The sequence below is a fragment of the Lathamus discolor genome, chromosome 1, assembly GCF_037157495.1.
Source record: "Lathamus discolor isolate bLatDis1 chromosome 1, bLatDis1.hap1, whole genome shotgun sequence".
NCBI lineage: Eukaryota > Metazoa > Chordata > Aves > Psittaciformes > Psittacidae > Lathamus > Lathamus discolor.
In genome coordinates, this window is record NC_088884.1 from 8505506 (window position 1) to 8527056 (window position 21551).

At 42.3% G+C, this 21551-nt stretch overlaps 1 protein-coding gene across 5 annotated transcripts in view; it reads left to right on the top strand.

Moving 5' to 3' along the window:
• Nucleotides 1-21551, top strand: part of PPM1H (protein phosphatase, Mg2+/Mn2+ dependent 1H) — a 166726-nt gene that overhangs the window by 95518 nt on the left and 49657 nt on the right. For all 5 annotated transcript variants that reach the window (XR_010613675.1, XM_065684378.1, XM_065684449.1 and 2 more), the window contains exons 5-6: nt 8806-8890; nt 16040-16158. Coding sequence is in view for 4 of the 5 variants with exons in the window: in XM_065684378.1 (XP_065540450.1) it covers nt 8806-8890; nt 16040-16158 (204 nt within the window). In the remaining variant the exon portion in view is untranslated. The remainder of the gene's footprint in view (nt 1-8805; nt 8891-16039; nt 16159-21551) is intronic.

The window sequence follows — 21551 nt, forward strand, 5'->3', positions numbered from 1 at the left end:
GAGGCAGCTCATGGTATAAGTAAATATACCGGAATCCAGATCTTCCAGTGCAGTGCTTAAAGCTCAGAAACCATCTTTTTCTTAATCTGTGCCTTTATAGCTGACCCCAGAGACACCTGCAGGTTCTTCATTCCAGTGTTATACTGCCAGGGCCCAGGCATGCTAAGCAGGCTCGGGTGCCTGGACCACTAGCTCCCATGCATACTATGAAAGGTGGACTGGGGTAGCACCCCAGGCTTGCTTAGTGAATGTTTCAAATCTGCTGCTGTCCTTACTGTGTTGGAAAGCTTTTCTCATCCCCTGAATACTGTGAGCTTGCCAGGCAGCCCAGGCCATTCAGTCTTAGCAGCAGCTATGCAGTGTAGTCTTGAGTCCTGCTCTGGGGGCTTTTAGCAAGGGCTTCAAGCCTTGTCACTTGTGTGGGTGAATGAAGCAGGACTTAGGTAAAAATTCACTCCTGCAGAGTGAGCAGAGAGTGCTGCTTTCAGCCTGCTTTTACTTCTCAGTCCAGCTTGTTCCAATATCCTGCAGCTGCCACTGAATTAAGCAGAACAGCTGAGATTGAAGTAGATGTGATACCTTAGGTGCTGAAAGTCATTCTGGCTTCGTCAGTGGTAAGACAGTGAAGATGGGGAAGGAAGGGAAATGCGTGCTTCTCCCATCTTACGTGGTCAGCCATATCCCAGCCATATTACTGGCAAAATAAACACTGACTTGCACAGCTATGCCTTCATCCACTAAGCCCAGGTTTAGTTGCCATAGTAACTCGTCCTGGAGATGAATGTGATATCCTGGACAGCAGGGAAAAGACTTTTGATTCCACAGATACCAGTCCTGAGGCTCAAAGCTGGCCGCAGAGACGTGACTGCACTTCTTTGTTCATTTCCCTGGCACGGCCTGAGTAATTGGCGGCATGTTGTTCAGCCCTGATACAGAACTGTGGTGGTGGATCATCATCACAACCCTGGACCTAGCTGTGTTCAAATGAAGAATACAGTGAAATCATCATGGGCAAAATGAATCCCGTGAGGGCAGCAAATCTTCAACCTAAGGATGCTGGGCAGTTTTTGTGTGATAGCAGTACCACTATAAACTCACTGTAATCTGGCTTGTAATAGCTTCCTAGCTACCAGCTGAACTCCTGTGGAAGATCAGTGGGTTCAGATGTAAACCAACAGAAAAGTACAAGTTAATTACAAAGCGTTTTAGTTTAGTTCATTTGCTTTGGTTTAGTGCTACTGGAACCAGTGTAGATAATATTAGAAGTGTATAGGTAAACATAGAAAGTCAGCACTGATTCAGTAGAAAAAGTTACTTTCCTGATTAAAGGAGAAAACAGAGATCAGATGAAATACAGATAGCCAGTGCCATCTGTGGCAGTATGAAAAAATGTGTAATTAGCCCTAAAATGAAACACTTAATAAAGCCAACTGCTAATAATAAGCCAACTGCTAATTATAACTCCATACTTAGATTGCATCAGACCAGCAATACACTTGAGGAACTAAACTAGAGCAGGGAATTCACAGGAGAGCCCCATTGGAATGAAGCTGCAGCTTGCCAAAGAGGCACGGAGAACTGGAAGCATGCAGCTCGTGGGGTCAAAAATGACCAGGCACTGTGTCTTTACCAGGCTGTCTTGCCCAGGCTATCTCCTCTGTAGATAACCTGCAAGCTCAGTGTTATATTTAATTTAAAACTGTACAATGAGTAGTGAGGCAGAAACAACTGAAGTAATTTAGTTAGCTTTGGCGGTGTCCAAGTGCTTCTCACTGTTGGATGCAATATACAGGGCAGAGGGGGCTGCCAGGTGTAGCAAATCCCTTTAACTTCTGCTTGCTAAGTTGTTAGTTGAATGCATAGGACAGAATATGAGATCAGTTCTAAAAATTCAGATTTTATTGGTGGCAGTAAGGAAGAAGCTGACTGGCTCAGGTGCTAGCGTAGATGAGAAGTAAGCCATTCCATAGAAATCTATGAATATTATTTTGCTTTGAGAATCAGCTTTTATTTGCCCATTTGTGAGCCTTTATTAAAAATAATGCAATTCATTTAGAAAAAACAGAGCGCTGCAATAGTGGCTTTAGAGTATATCAGCAGCCTCATTTTGCCCAGAGGCTTTCTCCACAAGAATTACTAAATAAGCATTAGAAATATAAATATGAGTGAATTGAGTAACTGGAAACAGTGTAAAGCTCTACACACATGTGCACAGGACCAGCTCGTATGCTTGTAGGTGCCTCTGAAAGATGATTTTTAGGGTTTCTTGCAGGGACTGGATTTCATAATTTCTTTCCCTGGTTCTTTTCAAAGGCAGGAACAGGTTCTCATGTTGCCACAGGAGAGCTGTAGCATGCTTGGATCCCTGCTGGTGCGAGGACATGAAAAAAGGCCCCTGAATGAAATACCTGGGAACACCTGGCAGGTGTCTTGTTGAAGCAGGGATGTACTTGGCAGTTGTGCTGCAGAGTTTTTAACCCTCAGAGCAGCCAGGGTGGCTGGCAGTCTGCAAAAGGCCTTAGCAGCAAGTCTGGGAGGGTTCTTCATTGTTCCTGCAGGAAACACTGAAGCATACTCCCGTAGGAAGTTACTTTTGCAGCACTTCACCAAGGCAAGTTCTTGCACCTTCTATTGGCTTCAGGGAGCTGAAGATGCCCCAAGTGATGAATGAATGGGTCCGAGCAGCCTGCTTTAAGCAGGGTGTACACAAGTAGACTACATTGTGACAGGAGGAGCTACAAGCAGGAAGACTGTGTTCCCTCTAAGGCTGGCTTGCTTTGGCTGGGAAAAAAAATGATCCACTGTTTCTATTCTGTCACAATATATCTGTGGACAGCCTGATGTTTGTGCTGAAAAAATGTGAAGAAACCAGGGTGGCAAGACTGTTGAGTGGCAGTAGATGGAAAACGAGGACTGAGGCAATTTTCATTCCCTCTCCCCCCTCCCTGAGTTGTTGCTTGTTTTATTCTTGGTAGCGATGCCGAGTAGGAGTTCAGGCATTTGTGAAACATCTCTTGGGTATTGGAGGTGGGAGGTGGCCAGGGTGTTTTTCCACTGGTGTTGCTGAGGGTTGCTACTTTCACCTCTGAGTTTTATGGTGATGGATATGTCATCGCTAGGACCTGTTTTAGTGCCAGCTAAACATTATATAATGGTTTATTTCACTATCGCCAGCCTGCCTTAATTCATAAAATTAAGGAAATCATTTAAAGGCTTTGCACTGTAGTTCCATGATTACTGCCAGTGCAGTGAGGTGTTTGTTCACCTGGCTTCTAAAGAAACATTGAGAAATGAGTCTGCGTGGGACTAAGGGAGAGTAATTCAGTCCATAATAAGTGAAGCCAAGGTGCCAGGGCTGAACGTATTAAAAGTCATCAGTAATCACGATGGCTGTAAGTTCCAGTACTTGATTTAAAGAGGACAGAAACACTTTTTGGGGTTTTTAATCTTTTTATAATAATCTTCTGTAATTTCTTAGCAGTTAGGAAAATGTAAACATAAACCTGTTTTGTAGCTCAGCAGACATTAGCATTACTCTTCCTTGGCTTCTTTAAATATATGCATTTAGTTACCGTAGTAAACAAGTACCCGTGTAGACTGATTTCATAGTTCTAGGATTTTCTTTTATCAGCTATTTTGTGACACACCTAATTAAAATCTACTGCTTGGCTCCCCTTTCAATGTAATAAAACCCTGCCTTATTCTTTCTGTCAGTTTAATCCCTCTTTCTTTTCCATTGACACATTTCTAATACCCCTTCAGACAGACCAGACAGGTCTGCTTCATCTGTACTGAATCCACAATGCTTAACACCTTTTGACAAAACAGATACATCCTCCCTGTGGCTTGGAATTGATATACACTGTCAAAAAAGGTTTTCCAAATGGTCTCTCTTTGTCACCTTTACCAGATTTTTGTCCTCTGTTGTAGAAATGTGCAGTTTAAAGTTGTGTTTCAAATAATTTTTGGCTGAAAAAGTGTGTGATGGAATCAGGGTATCCCCTGAATACTCCTAACAGTAGGAGATGCCTCTTTGTTTTGAGCACCAGAATCCCAATAGACCCGTGACAGCGGTGAAATTACACTTTTGACCTTGTTCACTAAAGTGTTTCTTTCTCTGTATGATTAAATGAGAGTAACTAACAATAGCTTCCTCAAAAATGTATGAGTTTCCCTCTGTTTGTTTCTCATAAGAAACTCAGAAAGGATGCTGTGTAATTCTGAGCTGATTGTGTTCTTCACAAAAAAGAAAAAAGAAAACAAACCCAAACCCTGCTTGATTCAAGGAGAGGTGGCTGTTTTATTCATATTAAAAATGCAAAGCAATTGATATGTTAGTATTTAAGCCAGTGTTGTTGCTACATCCTGAGTGTGACAGCAGCAGTAGAACACAGCAGCAGATTTTTACCCTTTTGTTGCTTCCTTCACCACACTTTTAAAAAGGGGATATATACTAAAGCACCAAATACGTCTTTGAATCTGAATATAGAAAATAACCGTATACTTAAGGTTCTCTGTGAATTTGGACTGTGACCATGGACTATGCAGTTTATGTCAATTCAAAAGATAAATGTTGTATATTCTGTAGATTTACATGCAGCCTTTTAAGTTCCTGGTGTTTCTTTGCATTTGCTTGTGACTGAGCAGACATAGGCCACTGCAGGATGTGCTATGACTGCCAGTCCCACCTTACGCACCGAAGCACTGGCACATCTCTTGCTCCACGCTTAGTTACTCAAGGCACGGCTTCTCTGAATCAGAAAAACTCGGTGAAGTAGCTTGAGGAGAGATACAAAATCAGATTCTTACTACTTCCATTTTAGGTTACTTCAGCTGTGTCTTGGGGACTTATTTTTCCCTGATATATTCCTGTTTTCTGTTAATATTTATCAGGTTTGGATTAGGGAACATACTTTTTTAGTCATGCAGAGCACATATCTGTGAAATGCAGGGGCAAGTACAATCCTGTAGTTCATGTGGGTGGAGAATTAGATAGCTTGGTTCAAGATGAAGGGAAATCTATAGTTTTTTTTTAGAAGGGATCAAAATAAGTGACTTAATGGCCTCAATGGCCTCAAGACTAAGAGCAGTTTCTCCTGTTTGCTCACTGTGAATGATACTGTGTAGAGAGAGAGTATCAGAGCCACAGAGCTTGGAGGGCGATACACTGAGGGGGCTGCAGATCTGCGACTCCCAGTTTCCTATGCTGCCAAAAAAAACTTTTGTTTTTCAATTACTGCTTCATTGGTGATATAAATTAATGACTGGTACGGGTCTGAAGCAACCTTGTCAGCAGAGAATATTTGGTTAGTGTTGACATACTTGTTCCCTGCAAACATGAATCATCTGTCTGCCTTTGGCAGGCTCACCCTGTGGCTCTGCTATAATGTGTTTCACCAGTGTGGCTGAAATTAAAATGTCACTATTAAACATGGCAGAATCGGATGCTCTCTGGGCATTGCATCTCTTCGAGTTCCTCTTGCTTCGTATGTAGCTACTTCTGACAGTTTAATAGGACAGCTGTATTCTGGTATAAAATAATACATTCATATTTCCACAATGCACGGGGAGCTAAATGCTTTCAGAGCACTATTTCATGGTGCACATGCATCTTTCATGCACGGCAGAAGCAGTAATGTTCACATAGCACCATGTTGCTGCTTAGTCCATTAGGAAGCATAAAGTCAAAATTAATTGTCCTGCGCGACCGTATAGAGTGGGTCTCTAAAAGCAGTTGCTGGGCTGTTTGTGGCTGCTGCGTCAGCCAGGCTCCCTCCCTGTGAGCAGTTATTGACTTTGGGCTATTGAATTCAAGGCTCTGGAGGTTGCTTGGTGGGAAAAGCCTTCAGTCAGTGCTTGGCAGCTCTGTCACTGCGAGGTCATGGAAAGGGCAGCTCAGTCTCCAAACCCAATTAGGGCCTGATTTGGCATCTCTTCAGTCACAGGGGAAAAACCTACCGATTAGGGTGGCTCCTGGACCAGGCTTTCGCACCCAGCATCTCCAGTGAGACGGCTGATGAACGTCTCCATTTTTGTCACTTGGGCTGTCAGAAATACGCTTTGCTGTCATGAGATGGCTGACCAGCTAATGCGGAAAGGTAAAGAGCCTGGTAAGAAGATAATGAGCCCACCACAGCTGAATTCAGGCCAGTAACCTGTACATGCATGTCTGCATCCCTCCTGTTACTCATATCTAGAGCTGTCTAATTCCTCGTATCAAATCATCTGACTCTTATGAGCAGCTGTAACTTTCAAGTTGAATAAAGTCCAACTGCTGAAAACATTAATGAAAAACATAAAGCTGAGGCTGTGTTTTATCAGGTATCAACAGCATTGCTTTAATTCCCCCCCTCCAAAGATTATTTTTTCTTGTGCTGGGTTGTGCTTTTCATCCCAGGTGGCTGCAATTTCTAGTGAAAATAAGTTGAGCCATGAAAGGTTGACCCACTCGCCTCTGAATTGCTTTTTATATGATGTGAGTCCCTCAGGGCCCAATTCTACCCATAGAAGTGAGAATGATAGCTATCGACGTATATAGGAAGTATGTCAGTGTGCACAAAGAAAAAGGTGAACCCAGACTGGTCTGAGTGGTCTTTAAAATATGGATTTCCTGTGGAAATGGTGATTAAAGGGGAAGCAAAGGATAATTAGAAAATTAGCCTGACACACTAGCAGTTATATCAATGTGTGTTTTTATATTGGCTCTTTCAGACAAGCACGCAATCAGCAGATCCCTTATGACTCTCTTAAACTAGAGTGTAAAATTTGGTTAGTGTCTGATCAGCTCCTTTGATCACCCTACTCTAGACTGTTGCCAGAGTACTTACGCTGTACTCACAGTCCCCTTAAATGGAGGCTTACTCAAGTGACTCAAATTACATATGGAAAGGCTATAAAAACTGTTCACTGTCTTTGAGTAAATGAGCCTGGTTCAAAGCTGAATACCTTAGGTATTGCAAAACTAAAAGCAAAGGTGTTGTTGCAGAAAAGCGGTTTAAGTGGTTTGATTTTTAAATGACTGTCTCAGAAATCCAAAGAAACTTTTAAGCAAACCTTTATTATTTTTTATTGGACCAGCATTTCTGTAAGCCTGTAATGTACTCAGAAAGGGGAAAAAAAACTCCACCAAAAATTCTGCACAACTTTCTCTTCAGAAATTAATGAGTTACCACCACCAAGTCTGTCTCATTTCAAGCACACAATGTTGTTTTTAATTGTAGCAGTGGAGGGCCGGTGGGAGCTGTCAGTATGTAGGTTACACTCCTGCCACCTGTAATTTCTACGCAAGATTATTTGCAAGGGAGTGCTGGAAGTCCTGGAGCAGTAAATTTGTTATCTGTCAAAGCAGAGCTGTTTTTCCCTCATCAGTAGAGCCTTTTCCCACCTCTCCCACTGTAGCTTCATCCTGTACCTGTCTGTTCTTTGCCATATGAATCTCAGACATGTGAACAGTTCCTTTCCTCTCTGATAATGCTTTCCTTTTGCATACCAGCTATGCAGAAGATCATTTGGAGACAATTTTAGTTAGTATCATATCTGGAAGGTTTGGAAAGATATCCCATGCCACTAATTTTACAAAGCTGGTCTGTACCTAGGCTGGTTTTCTCAAGATGCCTGTGTTTTGAATTTAGAAGTTAGGTTTTCAGTTGTTGTGTGTCTGCCATATTTGTTGGATGCATTGCAGTGCCATCAGAATACCTGGCTTAGAAACAATGCCATTGAATTGATCAAATCATCAAGAGAACTAAGTGAGCATGTAAATATCACATCAAGGGGATGAAAAGATCGCAGAAAGGAGGCCATTTAAAGCATACAGAAACTGGAATCCAAGCCACAGTTGCTTTTTTTTATCTACACCAAAGCCTGGTACACTGCTGCTTTCCAAACACTGAATTAATCTACTGATGGTTGAGAAACAGCTCCAAAACGGGCATTAAAATCTTTGGGATGATATATATAGTTCATCCAGCTCTTCAAAAGCACCAAGCATTATTGGACTTATAGAGCTGTGTAAGTAATGGAAAGATAAAAGAACCCACTTCTGTGAGTGAATGCAAGACTGCAGAATACGGTAGAAATACTGGGTAAATTCTTCCTTCTTGCGACTGTGTTTCAGCCAGTGGCATTACACCAGGGAAGAATCTGACTGTATTTTTCATGCAGCATAGCAGATTGTTAAGAGGCAACAGGCAGGTGTTTGAGAGAATTTCTTCTGCCTGTTGCAGTAGTGTATGTAAAATTTGGTTGATCCATAGTCATTCCATTAGCTGTCATCTTCCAGCACGTAACTAGTTAAATCTGTGTTAAACAGGATTTGCTTTGCCTTTTCCATTTGCTGCTGGAGTAGAAATGTTCTGACATGACATATGACCAATCAATAATTGGAAAGTGCTTGCATGAGTCATTTGAAGCCAGCAGTTTAGACAGTGTCAGCCACAACTGGGATTAAAACCTGCACAGAGTTGTTCTACAATCAGTGATTCTGCAGCATCTCCTCTGGGTGTCTGCATTTTGCTTAATAAGGATACCCTGTAGACATCAACTGAAATAACTCTTGCCTTTGTTGCTTGGATGTTTTTGTAAGCTCTGAAATGAACTTGGCATATACAAATATACTTTATTATCCAGCCTAAAGGATTCAGAGCAGGAATTACTATCCTGTTCTGCTGGCAGCTTCAGTAGAAAAGAAATGGCTTTATTTTGCTATGACTGAAGAGAATAAGAGTGTGACCATACCCTATGGTTTTCTGGGTAGTTTTAATTTTTATTTTTTTCTGTACTGATAATGTTTTATTACTGTTACAGGGCTATAATAATACGAAACGGTGAAGTTATTCCAATGTCTTCAGAATTCACTCCAGAGACTGAACGCCAGCGACTTCAGTATCTGGTAAGAGACCTGAGGACCATACCAGGTGCTGCTGATGGCAAGCATTGCCCAGTAATATCTGTGGTTCATACAAGTGCTGCTGAGTTACTACGGGTTACTGAAGGAACATATACCCACTGACCACCATGTATGTCTTTTAGCCATCAGTAAATGTGGAGAAAAGCTTGGTGGTGCAAATCCCAATGAAAAGAGCCTTACCTCTTCTATGAAGGCCATCAATTAGTATGGCTATGCTCGTGTACCTTGTTTAGCTGCAAACCTTCAGTAGGTCATTGATGTTGGATAATGAGAGCTCAAACATAGAGCTAACAAGCCACAGAGGTATTTCAGTCCATCCCAGGGTTTAGCATGTGACAGTATAAAATATCACAGACTGCTTTTGGTGTGTGGATGATATTGCAGGGTTTTATTCATTTACTCTTAATAGTATGCCAATACTATCTCAATCAGGGAAAATATATCCAACTTTGAGATTATGTCAGTGAGCATTAGTAGCTGCAAGATAGGATGGGTGAAGAAAGACTAGTTGTATTTAGTGTAGCAGCACCCTTAAAGGGACAAGATAACCAGCTGAGGACATGTGGGATGCTTTATACACCAAGTTGGCTGATAAGCTGCCCAAGAAACAGAAGTCAGAATGTATGGTGGTGTTTATCATGCAATAATCTTGTTTCTCTTTGAGCTTTTCATTGATGGTTGAATCAGTCAGTTGAACTTGCCTGGGTGTTTGTCAAGGCATCATTCCTGATGTGACTTAAGAGATTTCTTTTGTGCTTCTTCTGGGTCTCTGCTTTTTCCTTTTAGAAAGCTTCCAAAAGTTTAAGCCAAGGCAGGCTTACTGTCACCTTTGCCTGACAAGAGGTGGACAGGCAAGTGTAGTGGCATTGCCTGGTCTTAGAGTGTCTCTTAAGACTGGCCCAAGCACTGTGATTTCAGAGCAGGCAAAATGCCAGTGGTGGAAGGTTTTAGAGAAAAATTTCGAATGTTTCCACAATTGTCATGTTTGATTTTTAGTCAGGTTCACTGGCTTAAAGCGGAAAATTTCAGAGGAAATAGTGCTTTGGGAGTATTTGTATTCAGCGAACCAAATGGAAGAGAGGCCTAATAAATATTTACAATTCAGTTACATTTAAAATAATTTGTTTGCCTTTAAAATAAAAGGTATCTTTAGTATCTAGGGAGCCTACTACTTCTGTAGGAAATACAGATAAAGCATTGCCTACAAGGGATTTTTTCTCTTTTGATGTCCTTTCTGGCTTATGTTTGAAAACAGCAGCTGATATGAAAAGCCTTTCTGCTGTTTCATTTGGAAAATTCCTTTACCTTTGTTTGTTTATTTTAATTCTGTATGTAACAAGTATGCCAGATCTATGGGTATCATGTTCAAAGAAAATACGTGCAGGACAGCAAGAGTGTGAAACCAAATTAGAGAGAATTTCAAATGTAACATTTTATAAGTAACATTTTTTAATCTAGTAAAAAAAAATAAATAGAAGACTCCCAAATTTCTTACAAAGTTGGCATAAACATTACGCTCCAAAGGTTGCATCTGTCTTACTGATTAGATCCCAAATAATTCTCCTTACTCACCTTGGCTGTGCACAGGTTCTGCTATCAGTCTATTGCACCATCAACATCTCTCCTCTGCTGCTCTTGTCTGAAAGTTAGCTACTTTAGATTTATTTTCTTATTTTCAGTTAAAGGTGATTTTTTTTGTTTGTTTCAGATGTGTTGCACTGCTCTTCCTGCACAATAGGAAGAAAATCACTTAATCATTTCAGCATTAATGTTTTACTTGGCAAACGCAGAGATACTGTTCACTGTGGGAACGCTACTGCACAGGCAAAGGGAGGGTATGGATTTACAGCCTACAGGCTTCTGAGCGTTGCTTCCCTGTGCAAGTAGACACTGTTAGCACAGTCAGGGCAAATAAGCTTTCTTCTGCCTTTAGTGCCTATTATTTGCTTTGGCCACACAGGATGTTAGTTTAGGTCCTCTTTTCTGGGCTTTTATTTCCATGTGCAAAGAAGTCCGCAGGATAACCAGTTGTTCAGATCGTGTGAGCATCTCTATATGAAGTTCTCTAGCCTAGTCTTAGACAAAACTGTGCTTCAGCTAGTACGGGTTGAGTAACTGGAGGGATGGGAGATGGACACACAAATGTCTTCCCTATCCAGACCCCTTTTTAATGCAATTTTATTAGCATGAATCCGAGACTGGCTTTGGGCATAGGCATCTGGCATGGCAAACTCAAAAGAACAAGTTGTCTACCCAGTCATTATGACTTTTGAACAGCCTTGGGCATGGTCATCCCTCTGTCTCCACCTGCACCCCTTCTTTTTTGCAGTGAGGGTAGCATTCAGCTGCAGATTTCAGGTAGGCCATATGGCAGAGGCAGTCTTCTGTGTCAGGGGACTTGCAAGAATATTGCTGAAGGCAATTGATCCTTCAGTCAGAGAGCGCTTAAGATGTAAGGTGTGAAAGTATTGCACCAGTATTCCCTTGGTCCTTTGGCTTCTGCACCATACTGCTTCTGTTCTATGGGCGGGCATTCATGAACCTCCTTTCCTTTTGAATTTTTGTGTCTGGCTTTTCTTTTTAGCACTGTGTCAGGAGAGCTCCACACAACGCCTACTCCAGGACAGCCCTGGCTTCTGTATCAGTGTATCTTGAGCAAAACCAAAATCCAGGGTTGACTGGGAACTGCTGTGTTACATTCAGCAGTTGTGCAGGCAATGACTGCCAGAAGCAATTTTCCTTTCATCTTCTGAGGAGACTATTAATTTCACTCACGATAGTCTAAATTGGAACAGTAAATGGCATAGATTTTGTTACTTATTTCTTTGGAAAACATGTTCAAAATGAATGATGTATGAATGCATTGCAGATGGGTGTATTTATTAGTTATCAAAGTTGCACTTTGAAGATGTCATGTGAGGTCAGCATGGTGTTACTGCATACTGTGTCCATGTGTGTAGTAGCCAGGCGGTGCCCCAAAAAGTTCACAGCTCAGACCAAAGTTGGTGCATTAGTTGTACCAGGCCAGGCTTTACCACTAGTAGAGACTGAGTGGCCATTAGTGGGTGTGAGTTGTAGATGCTCTTTGAGTTTGGTACTATTCAGACAAAGGTTCATGAGCCCGGATAAGCATGGGTTCAAGGAAGACCTCTTCTTATTTCATCGTTCAGGCAAGAGTTAAATGATGCTAACTTACCTGCTGAAGAATGTCTGGGGGACCCAGCCTGAAGAGGAAATGAACCTAGATCTCCCAAATGTCGGTTCAGTGCTTCAATTACAAGTCAGATGCATGTTAATTCTTTGTGGCTCCCTGCCTTACCTAGCATAGGATTGCTCTGGCCATCTGACACACTGCATGATGCTGTGGCAAAAGAGATGTGTGGATTTATGGAAAGGGTCCTGGCATGCCGTAAGAGGAGAGACCAGTCCAGGGACTGATTTGGCTCTCACTTTCCTCTTTTTATTCTACCACCACCTCTTTTAGTTTTAACTTCTGTTTGTCTTAAACATGTCCATATGATAATGGCTGAGTAATTCACTAAACTTCTGGATGAATTGTGCTGTGCATTCATCAGTCCCATATAGTAGAATATCCTGTTGGAGAAAATGGCACACTATAAGAGGGTAAAGTTGTAAGATATAGTGGGCATAGGGGAAAACAGCATATCTGAAAATAGCACAAAATACAGTGAAACTGCTAGTGCTGGTGATGTGCCAGAGCAGTGCATACTGGAGGAGATGGAAAAGGCATCAGCAGACCTTATCGAGGTACAATAAGATGCATGCAGTGTTCCCTGCCGCCTAATTAACTGACACACTACTGTGTTAGTCTGGGTTTATCTTAATTTCATGTTTGCTTTGCTGATCACCAGGAAACAGCAGGAAGTAAATGGCCTTTTCAAAGAAATGTGACTAATATTTCCTTGAGCAGGCTCCATTTTAAACAGCTAATACTGAATGTAATACATCCAGGCACCAAATACACCATAAAATGGCAGAGTACCACAAACACATGGTGCACACTATGCCAGATTTATGTCCAAAACCTGTGATAACTTCTGAAAGAAAAATGATGGCGAATACTCCAGTTCCATGACACAGAAGAACAATATTGTCTGAACATACCTTGTAAGGATATACAAAGCGTTTGACAGTCACTGTTCTTTAAATTTTAAGTTCTCTGAATGGTGTTTCTGATCTGAGTTTCTTGCAAATTGAGGTTAAACAGAAGATAAAAAATATGCTGCCTCATCAGTGATGAAGTTCTGGTAGTCAGTTCACTTACTATTTTGTTTCTCCTTTGATCACCTGGGGGGATTTCGTGGTGTCTGCCTGTATATCTACTTGAAAGATCTGTAGATTTTTGAAGCCTTGCTTTTTATTCGATCTCTGGTTCTGCTGCCCGGCATAGGTTGATTGGGGTGGAGAAGAGTTCTGCCTTACAGTAACTGGAGAACAGTTCTCAACAAGCCTGACTGGAAGTTGCAGCTGAGTTTTATAGTAGAACATTGTTCTCTCTGCAGAATCACCAGTGAAGTATCAAAAATAACTGTTAAAAACAAAAGAGTAAAAAATACAGAAAACTAGGGGGGAGTGGGGAGAAGCCCAACAAAAATCCCTGTTTCTTCGCATAAGAATTCAGCTCACAGGCACTAGAAGCTTCCAAATTGCTCTTTTCCCTCTGTTCCACTGACGCCAAAAAATATTAGAATCAAGTTAAGATCCCTGGATTGTAAATCAAGCATTGAGGCTTGGCTGCAGAAGAGAAATCTTACTTGAACATTAGCAGTCCACTGGCAACTCTGCCAGCTTTATTAATCTTATTTCGCTTGTGACCTCAGACTTTCCATTTGAGTAAATCTGTATGAAATGCAGTCTCTCCCCAATTGCTTTACCTTTTCAATAAAGAAAATTCTTGTTTTCAAGGGGAAAAATTATAAAATCCTGCAACTTTTTTCTCTTCTGGACCTGTGATCCAGCCTAATAAGTAATCTTGTAATTCAAAGGTTAAATAACTTAATTTTGATGTCAGGTATGAGTCTTTTTTGCCTTAAATAAGGCGTCCTGTTTTGTAATCTGGTGACAGTAGTCTTTAGCTAGAAGTGGTTCGTAATGATTTAATCAAGATAGGCTGTGCATTTTTAATAGTGAACTGAATTGCACTTTCAGAGCAGACTGACTTCATTGTTTACAATGGCGTAGACTAGAAAGAATTGAAAAAATACCCCCAAAAAGCCCACCTTTCTGCAGTCAGTGTGTAGCAATACATCACATAAATCATTAGGGATGTTCCATCTTTTTTGCAACTGGAATGAAAATAACTAAAAATTAGAAGTTCACGTGTACTTTTAAATCAAGATTTCAGAGTTCTGGAAGTATGAAAAACCTCATCTGGACTAATACTGCTAGACCTCTCAGAAGTCACTAGTGCTTTTCAGCCATTTCTATAATGAGGAACAGTGATCCAATTTAGAGGGTCCTTGAAAACAATATTTGCTTTGGGGAGGGGACCTTGGCTGACTGTAGACTGCAGGAAAAAATTTAATTCCCTTAACTGTACGTGGAGAGAGAATTTGATGGGAGTTCCAGTTCCAGGAAGGGATCACAGAGTCAAGATCACACTTGTGTGCTTGAGAGCCACCTCTTGAAAGCAATCTTTTTGGCTACACACAGCAGTCTCGCTCACCCTCTTTCAGCTGAGCTCAAGGTGTTTTCTGGAAGGATGTCTGGTGATGAGAACAGGGACAAGCTGATGGAAGGTTAGTGTTGTGATGTGCTGAGCCTGATCCAACTCCTATTAAATTGAGTGGGAGCAGGCTCGGCCCTTAAATGCAGGAAATATTTTATTGTGAACTATCTGCATGATAGCTGCCAGGTAGATCAATAAGGGCTTCCGCTGCTTCCTGTCGCTCACCTTTGATGAGCGCTTGATTTATGACAAACCCACAAAGTAAAGCCAGCTCATTTGGTCTGCCCTGACAGCAGCTGCTGCTGGAGATAAGACAGACTTTATTGCCTTAACTGGTTGGATAAGGAAAAAGAGCTAGCTGCAGAAAGATTAAGAAACACAACTTTTTTCAGTTCCCTTGCCAGTTTGACTGTGGCTTCAGAAGAGCTTGCTCACGATGTGGCACTGCGGAGGGAGGAAGAAAAGCTTATTTATGCAAATATTAAAGAAAAATATGTGAAGTTTATTTTGGAAATAAGTAATACGGTATGCTTAGGATTACACTATCGTATCAGGTGATCTGGGTATAAATCCAAACCAGAAAGTTGTGCAGTGGACAAAGAGCTTTGCAATGCTCTCAAGTACAGTCAGCTCTGCAGAACATGAGCCTTGGGTACGGCTCTGGCAAAGAGGCCTCCCAGCATCTGCAAAGCAGCACACCAGAAAGGACAGCAGCAGCATTTGAACACTAACACCATCAAAAACATTAGTTGCAGTTGTGACACGCAAAACTGCTGCTGTTTTTCTTAAAGTCAATTCTGCATGAACGATGTGGTTTTTAGAAAACAAGAAAAGACATTGCTCTGCAACTCGTGTCTGTTTGCAGTGTCGCATGTGATGGGATGCAGCACACTGAGCAGGTAAAAGGGAATGTATTTCTCAAGGCAGTGACCATTAAAATGTGGTAGTAATATTAGGTTTTGCGTGTTGTTGGTGTAACTGAACTGGGAGTCAAAAAACTTGAGCTTCACTCCACATGCACCCCTCCAAATCTCTGCTTGCTCCATGGATATGTCGTTTGATCATTCCCTTCTCTCACGTAGCTGACTTAGAAAAGAAGATGTGTTCTGTTTTATGAAGCCCTGCAGTCTTCTTCAGGGTCAGTGAATAGCATGTAGTGTAGAGATCCCAAATGTTAAGGAGCAGGGAGAAGAGAAGGATTTTGAGGGCAAGAGGACTGCTCCCTGTAAGGCTGCTGCTGGACACCCGCAGTATCAGAACTGGTGTATGTGCACATTGTTGGCTGAAGCAGAGCTCACAATCTTTCTTGTCTAGCAACGAACGGGGGGGAACGTGAATGGGAAGGGAGTGGGAAGGGGTGGTAATGCTACCTCGTTAAACATAGATGATGCCTTTTTTTTGTGATGTCTGTGTGGTGTCTGTGGCTTGGTTTCTGCCCACAGGCTTACATGCAGCCCCACTTGCTGGGAAATGAGTTCACACATTTAGAGTTTCCACGGAGGGTGCAGCGCAAGGAAGTTGGGAAGAGGATGCTCTACCGTGACTTCAACATGACTGGCTGGTAAGAATGTGTCCTTCTCAGCACGGGGTCTGCCTTCTTCCCAACCAATGCCTGCTTTGTAGCTGTCTTTGATTAGTGTAAACTCCATCAGACATGGAGGTGTACCCCTGTGTACTGAAGGGAAAGGTATTTCCTTCTTTCAGATGTATTTTTCTTTCGGAAGTTAACATTTTAAATTAATTGACCTGCCTCCAGAGTTAGGACCTTGTTTCATTTTAATGTGGGATCACTCAAAGCAGAGCAAACACATAAAAGGGAGGACATGCCAAAGGATCTTCCTGAAAGCTAAACAACTTTTCTATCTTGGAAATAGCTTTTTATAATATCTGGATCCTTTGCATGCCAAGGAATGCCTGAAGAAGAGAAGAGCTGCCTCCCATACTCCAGTGCAGCTGACCCCTGATTTGGGTAACTCTTGAGGAATTCTTTTAAAGATGGGCCTGTCTGAATAAAGGTCATAGCCATCTTAAAATGAAAAGGCTTGAATGAACAGCATTGACTTAATGAAGCGAAGACAGGAAGAACGATGATTTTTTTGTCTCTTGCTAATTGTCTTCATTGTTCTCTGTCTGTTCAAGAGACTCCTTCTCAAGTGACTCCCACTCAGAGAAGCCCTGATCATTGCTGTTGTGGGCTCTGTGTGTAAGCTATAAAGGCAAAAGCCCTATAAATGCATAGTCTTCACTTCCATGCTGTTTGTGTTTTACCATCCTTAGCAAATGTCCTTTCAAGAAGGAAAAGAATGGAGAGGGTTAAAAAGCCTCCAAACTTTTTTTGGTTTGGAGACCATACCCCACATGCTTCTGATTTGTCCCATACTTTATAGACCATAAATATAATGATGTGTTAACGGAAGAATGATGATCTAAGTTTAAGATTACCTGGAGTGTTTGTGCAGAGCATCTTAGTCTGGGAATAACCATCATTGTCCATCATCTTGTACAGCTGCTGCTAGAATGTGCAGTCTCACCCTGAGAATGATGACTTCACATTTTAGAAAGGCTACAGGCATGAGCAAAAGAATAGGAAACAGAATAAGAACATTGGATCAACTGAGGTCTTCAACAACAAAACATTTGGAACATCATGAGACATTCTCCCAGTTTCTGCAAAGGGAGTTTTCTTATTAAACTCCCGGATGTCTCTGAAGGCATCAGTAAAGCATGTCTTCATGTAGACTTCCAAATGTTCTTTCTCAAGATGTGAGATGCTATTGAAGGGGAAAGGGGGAGGTGGGGGGGGAAGGGAAGCCTTCTAATTTAGGGGAGAGCTGCAGGAGTATCATGGGCCAAGATCTTCCTTAGGGGAGGGTAAGAGCAGATTACTTTCATTATGGTTGGAAGGCAGAGAGGGTTTCTCCAGCTCTGTGGGAGTTGTTTTGCATTTCCCTGATTGGTTAGTGGTCTGGAAAGAAAATGAGGTTAAAATGGTTGAAGTTGCAGCATTGGCAGGTGACACCACAGCTCTTTTCCTAATAATCAAGAAAGGCCATGAGGAACTGTAAAGCATTAAGTTATTTACATGAATGGGCATCATAATGATCAAATTTGGTGTTGATAAATACCAAGTAAAGCACGAAGATGGAAAAATGACTGTTAGTGCACACTAGAGGTTGCAGTTGAACTTGAGAGCCCTGTCAAAAAGCTCAGTGGAAGTTTTGCTTACTGTGATAAGTGGAATGCTGGGATGTGTGCAGGGCTGGAATAGTTAAGAGTTAAACTAATAGGTAATTCTGTATGTCCATTGGTACCTCATTTATGGATCTGTGCATAGCACTTCACCTTATTCAAAATGGTTTGCATAGCTAATAGTGTTTGGCATTAGAGGAAAGATAAATAAGAAGGAATGCAAATTTTAAATGTAGAATAATTAGTAAGAGCTTGGGTAAGCCTAACTGGATCGCAGATTTGATTCAGTGTTACTGTTTTTCTATACTGGTGCATGAACTCCTAACTCTAGCATATGGCAGGGGGGAGAAGAGAGTTGATTTTCCTGTTGATTTCTCTTCATTTCCTGAAATGTAGGGTACGTGTTGATCCGGTTCCTGATTCTGATATAGTCAATGCAGCAATTACCACCAGTATAGTACAAATATGCCTAACTGTAAGCAGTTATTGCAGAATAAATACTTAAACTGTGACTTGAAAATTCAAGTCTGAATTCACCTCAGTGTTGTCCCAGAAAGATGTGGCCTGTGCCAAGCAAAAGCATGTGGAGACTGTGATGAGGCTACCTCTCCCTGCTGTTCCTTTTCACTTCTGTTTGGACGTAGAAAATGGGAGCTACGTTTTAGTTCTTAATAAAAGAATTGAAATCTTTTACCTGTTCCATATCCCACAGCTAGTGGATATGTTTGCTTGCCTCAGGACAATGAAATGGTGAGGGAATTTTGCTCTATCACCATGAATTTATCTGAATCAGAGGCCTTCTAAATAAGGATCCATTTCTTTTGCAAGGTGTTTGCCCAAGGCTGTCTTGTTTTCCATCGAATTGTGAGCAGTGATCTCCTAAGCAGAGGAGAGGCAATCTGCTTCAATTTATCCCAAAGTCTAGGTCAGTTTTTATGTTTGAGATTGTGGACAAGACGTTTGATTTCCAGTTTGGTGGGTCTTCAGAGGTGATGGTTCGAGGTGGCTGGTGTTCCACAGTGGTTGTTTTACACTTCAAGGGTTTTGCTTCTGCTTTCTTCCCTTTCTAATTCCTAGATTTAAGTGATGCATGAGGACACAGCGGCCAAGGACATGTCTGTTCTGCATTTGTTGTTAAGGACAATATCTATCATGGAGAATAAATTAGCATATATATTCCTTTTCTAGAAAACATCAGATGGAGCTTTGGCCAGCCAGAGCTTGGTACGCTAAAACACGGCCAAACTTTTATCTCTTACGATTCAGAAGATCAAATTGTCTGAACCTTTTTTTGGTCAGTGACTTCTCCATGTGTTGACATTTGCATGTACATGTAGAGAGGTGCGGGTGATGTTAGGAAGAAACGGCCACTCTGACACTTAATTACTGAATCCTTTAGTGAGAGGGTGTAAACGCTCTGCTGTGATGTTTCCTCGGGAAAATGAACTGGTTTATTTTAAAATTCGGGACACTTTCTGTGTTTTCTGTTAGAAGCTCGATGGCTAATTTTTTTTTCCTTCATTTTTCCCTTCTCCTGTGCTCTGGAGCTTTTCAGAGACTCAACAATGGCTTGGCTTGCTCAGATTGTTTGGATTACAAAAGGTTATTGTCTTTGGGTTTGTCATAATGCATTTGGCCTTTTTTTTTTTCCCCTTTTCTTTCTTCTTTTTTTTTTTTTTCCTCATGTGAAGTTTCCACACTGGCTTTGTCTCAACAGCCCACAGTGGTAGCAGAGCTGCCAAGTTTCCCCACAGCATTAGGACAACCACTGATCCAGCAATGTGTACCGCATCACTGGTCCAGGCTGCCTGTAACTGCTCTGAGACCAGCCTTTCCTTTCTCCCTCTGGCTCTCCCACCCTTTCAGATTTCTCTGCAGTGGCAGCTGGGATGAGAAATCCACTGTATTAAATGTATCTAAAATAATTCCCATTTAGGTGGGAGCTGACTGCGAGCTGCCTCTCCCGTCCCCTCGCCCCACATGCATTGTGGTTGAGCAACCATTGCAAAATGCGTACTGTAGCTGGCAAGGCATCTTAAGAGCTGTGTCTCCTGCTGAACAAGCCTCCGAGCTGTCTCGAGCCATAATTTGCTGGCAGACATCCGTGTTACTGACAGCCTTTCACAGCTGGGTCTCTGGTCTGGGGTTTTCAGGCCCATGGCTTGCAGAGGTTAAACTTGTACCAGGAAGAGGGTATTTCTGGTGGCTTTGACAAGTCCTGGCCACAGAAGCATCAGGGAAGACTCAGTGGCCATGTAAGCGAAGTGCTGCCAGTGCTAAAAAGGGGTGAAGGTCACCTGCAAGTAGAAATATTTGGGGGGGGAAATGCAGGCCTGATGGCTACTGCTCTTTTAAAGTACTGCACAGAATTAGTACTCTTTGTCTCCGCCTTTTAGTTGAAAGTTAAGACATGGTTGGTCGGGTTTTCTTTACTCATGGGTATATCCAGTGTGAACAATTGTAAAGTACTTTGCTCTGACTATATCATAGACATATTCCCAAAACCCGGTTTGCTGTGTCGCTCACTGGCACAAAGGCTCCTTCCCAGGTTTCTCCTGTCAGCCTCCCGTGGGGCTGCAGGAGCCATACGGTGCTGCACTTAACCAAAGTCATCCAGAAGACACTACCAACTGGTATCAGCTTTGATGGTTTCAGAGTTAATTTATTTGCTCCTCTTTGGAATGCAAACAGCGGCCTTTCTGCTGCTTGTGTTGAAGTAGAGTTCTTTGAAGGCTTGTTTCCAGATCACAGCTTTAGCTTTTTTACTTGATTTTAGGGTGGCAAAAGAGCCCTAGATAACAAGTCCATTTTTCGACCTGATTGCTGGTGCCTTCCTTTGCTTTCCAGGAGTACACAGAGTTGAGCTGCATCCTGTCAAAAGCATCCTGAGCTGGTGTAGTACCCACCGCATATCATGGGCTGAAGCCCAAGGCAAGCCAGTGGGGGCATTCAGTGCTGCCTCTGATCACACTGCATGCACAGCAGCAGTGGAGCCCTCACCAGCTCCATGTCCATGGGGCAAGGGGGTACTGTGGCACACGGTCAGCACCCGAGGGTCAGCCAGTGCCGGGGAATCGCCTGCCTGCATGATTTATTCCAAAGCAGGGAGGCTGGTGTCCTGGGGCGAGCGCTAAGCAAAACCCATTTTATTCTAGAGTCAATATTGTCCACTGCCTGGAAAGCTGCCAGCCTGCTCTGTGCTCACCCTTTTCTTTCCAACAGGGAATGTCTTTCAGCCCCTAAGCATCTGATTCAAAAAGCAACTTCACTTTTCAAGCCGTTTTATTTTGTTTGGGATGGATGCCTTTTGCTTTCATTGTGCAGCCCGCCTTGCCGTCTGCGGTTCAGACTCCAGCTCACAAAACCCAGGCTCTCATTAATCACTTATTGGGGATCCAGAATGCCCCGGTGAGAGCCAACGTACATGTTTTGCTTGGTAATGCACGAGCTGATTTGAGCAAATACTGCTAACGCAGCCACTATCTTATTCTTTATTGCTGGGCTCGATGTCCTTTGACGGCGTGTTCAGGTAGCCTGCCTGAGGAGTGCCTGAGCAGATTGAGAAATGCCACAGAAATGCTTTATGGACCAGGCGCCCGCACTGTGCCCCCCTTTAATATAAATTGATTTATTGAATCAAGTGCAGGAGCCCTGCTACAGAAACCTCGGGCTATATTCTCTGGAGAACCACCTAATAAAACAGCCCCAACTGACACTCCTCATTAGCTTTTCCACTGATCCCAAGGCAGTATTTAAAGTGACAGT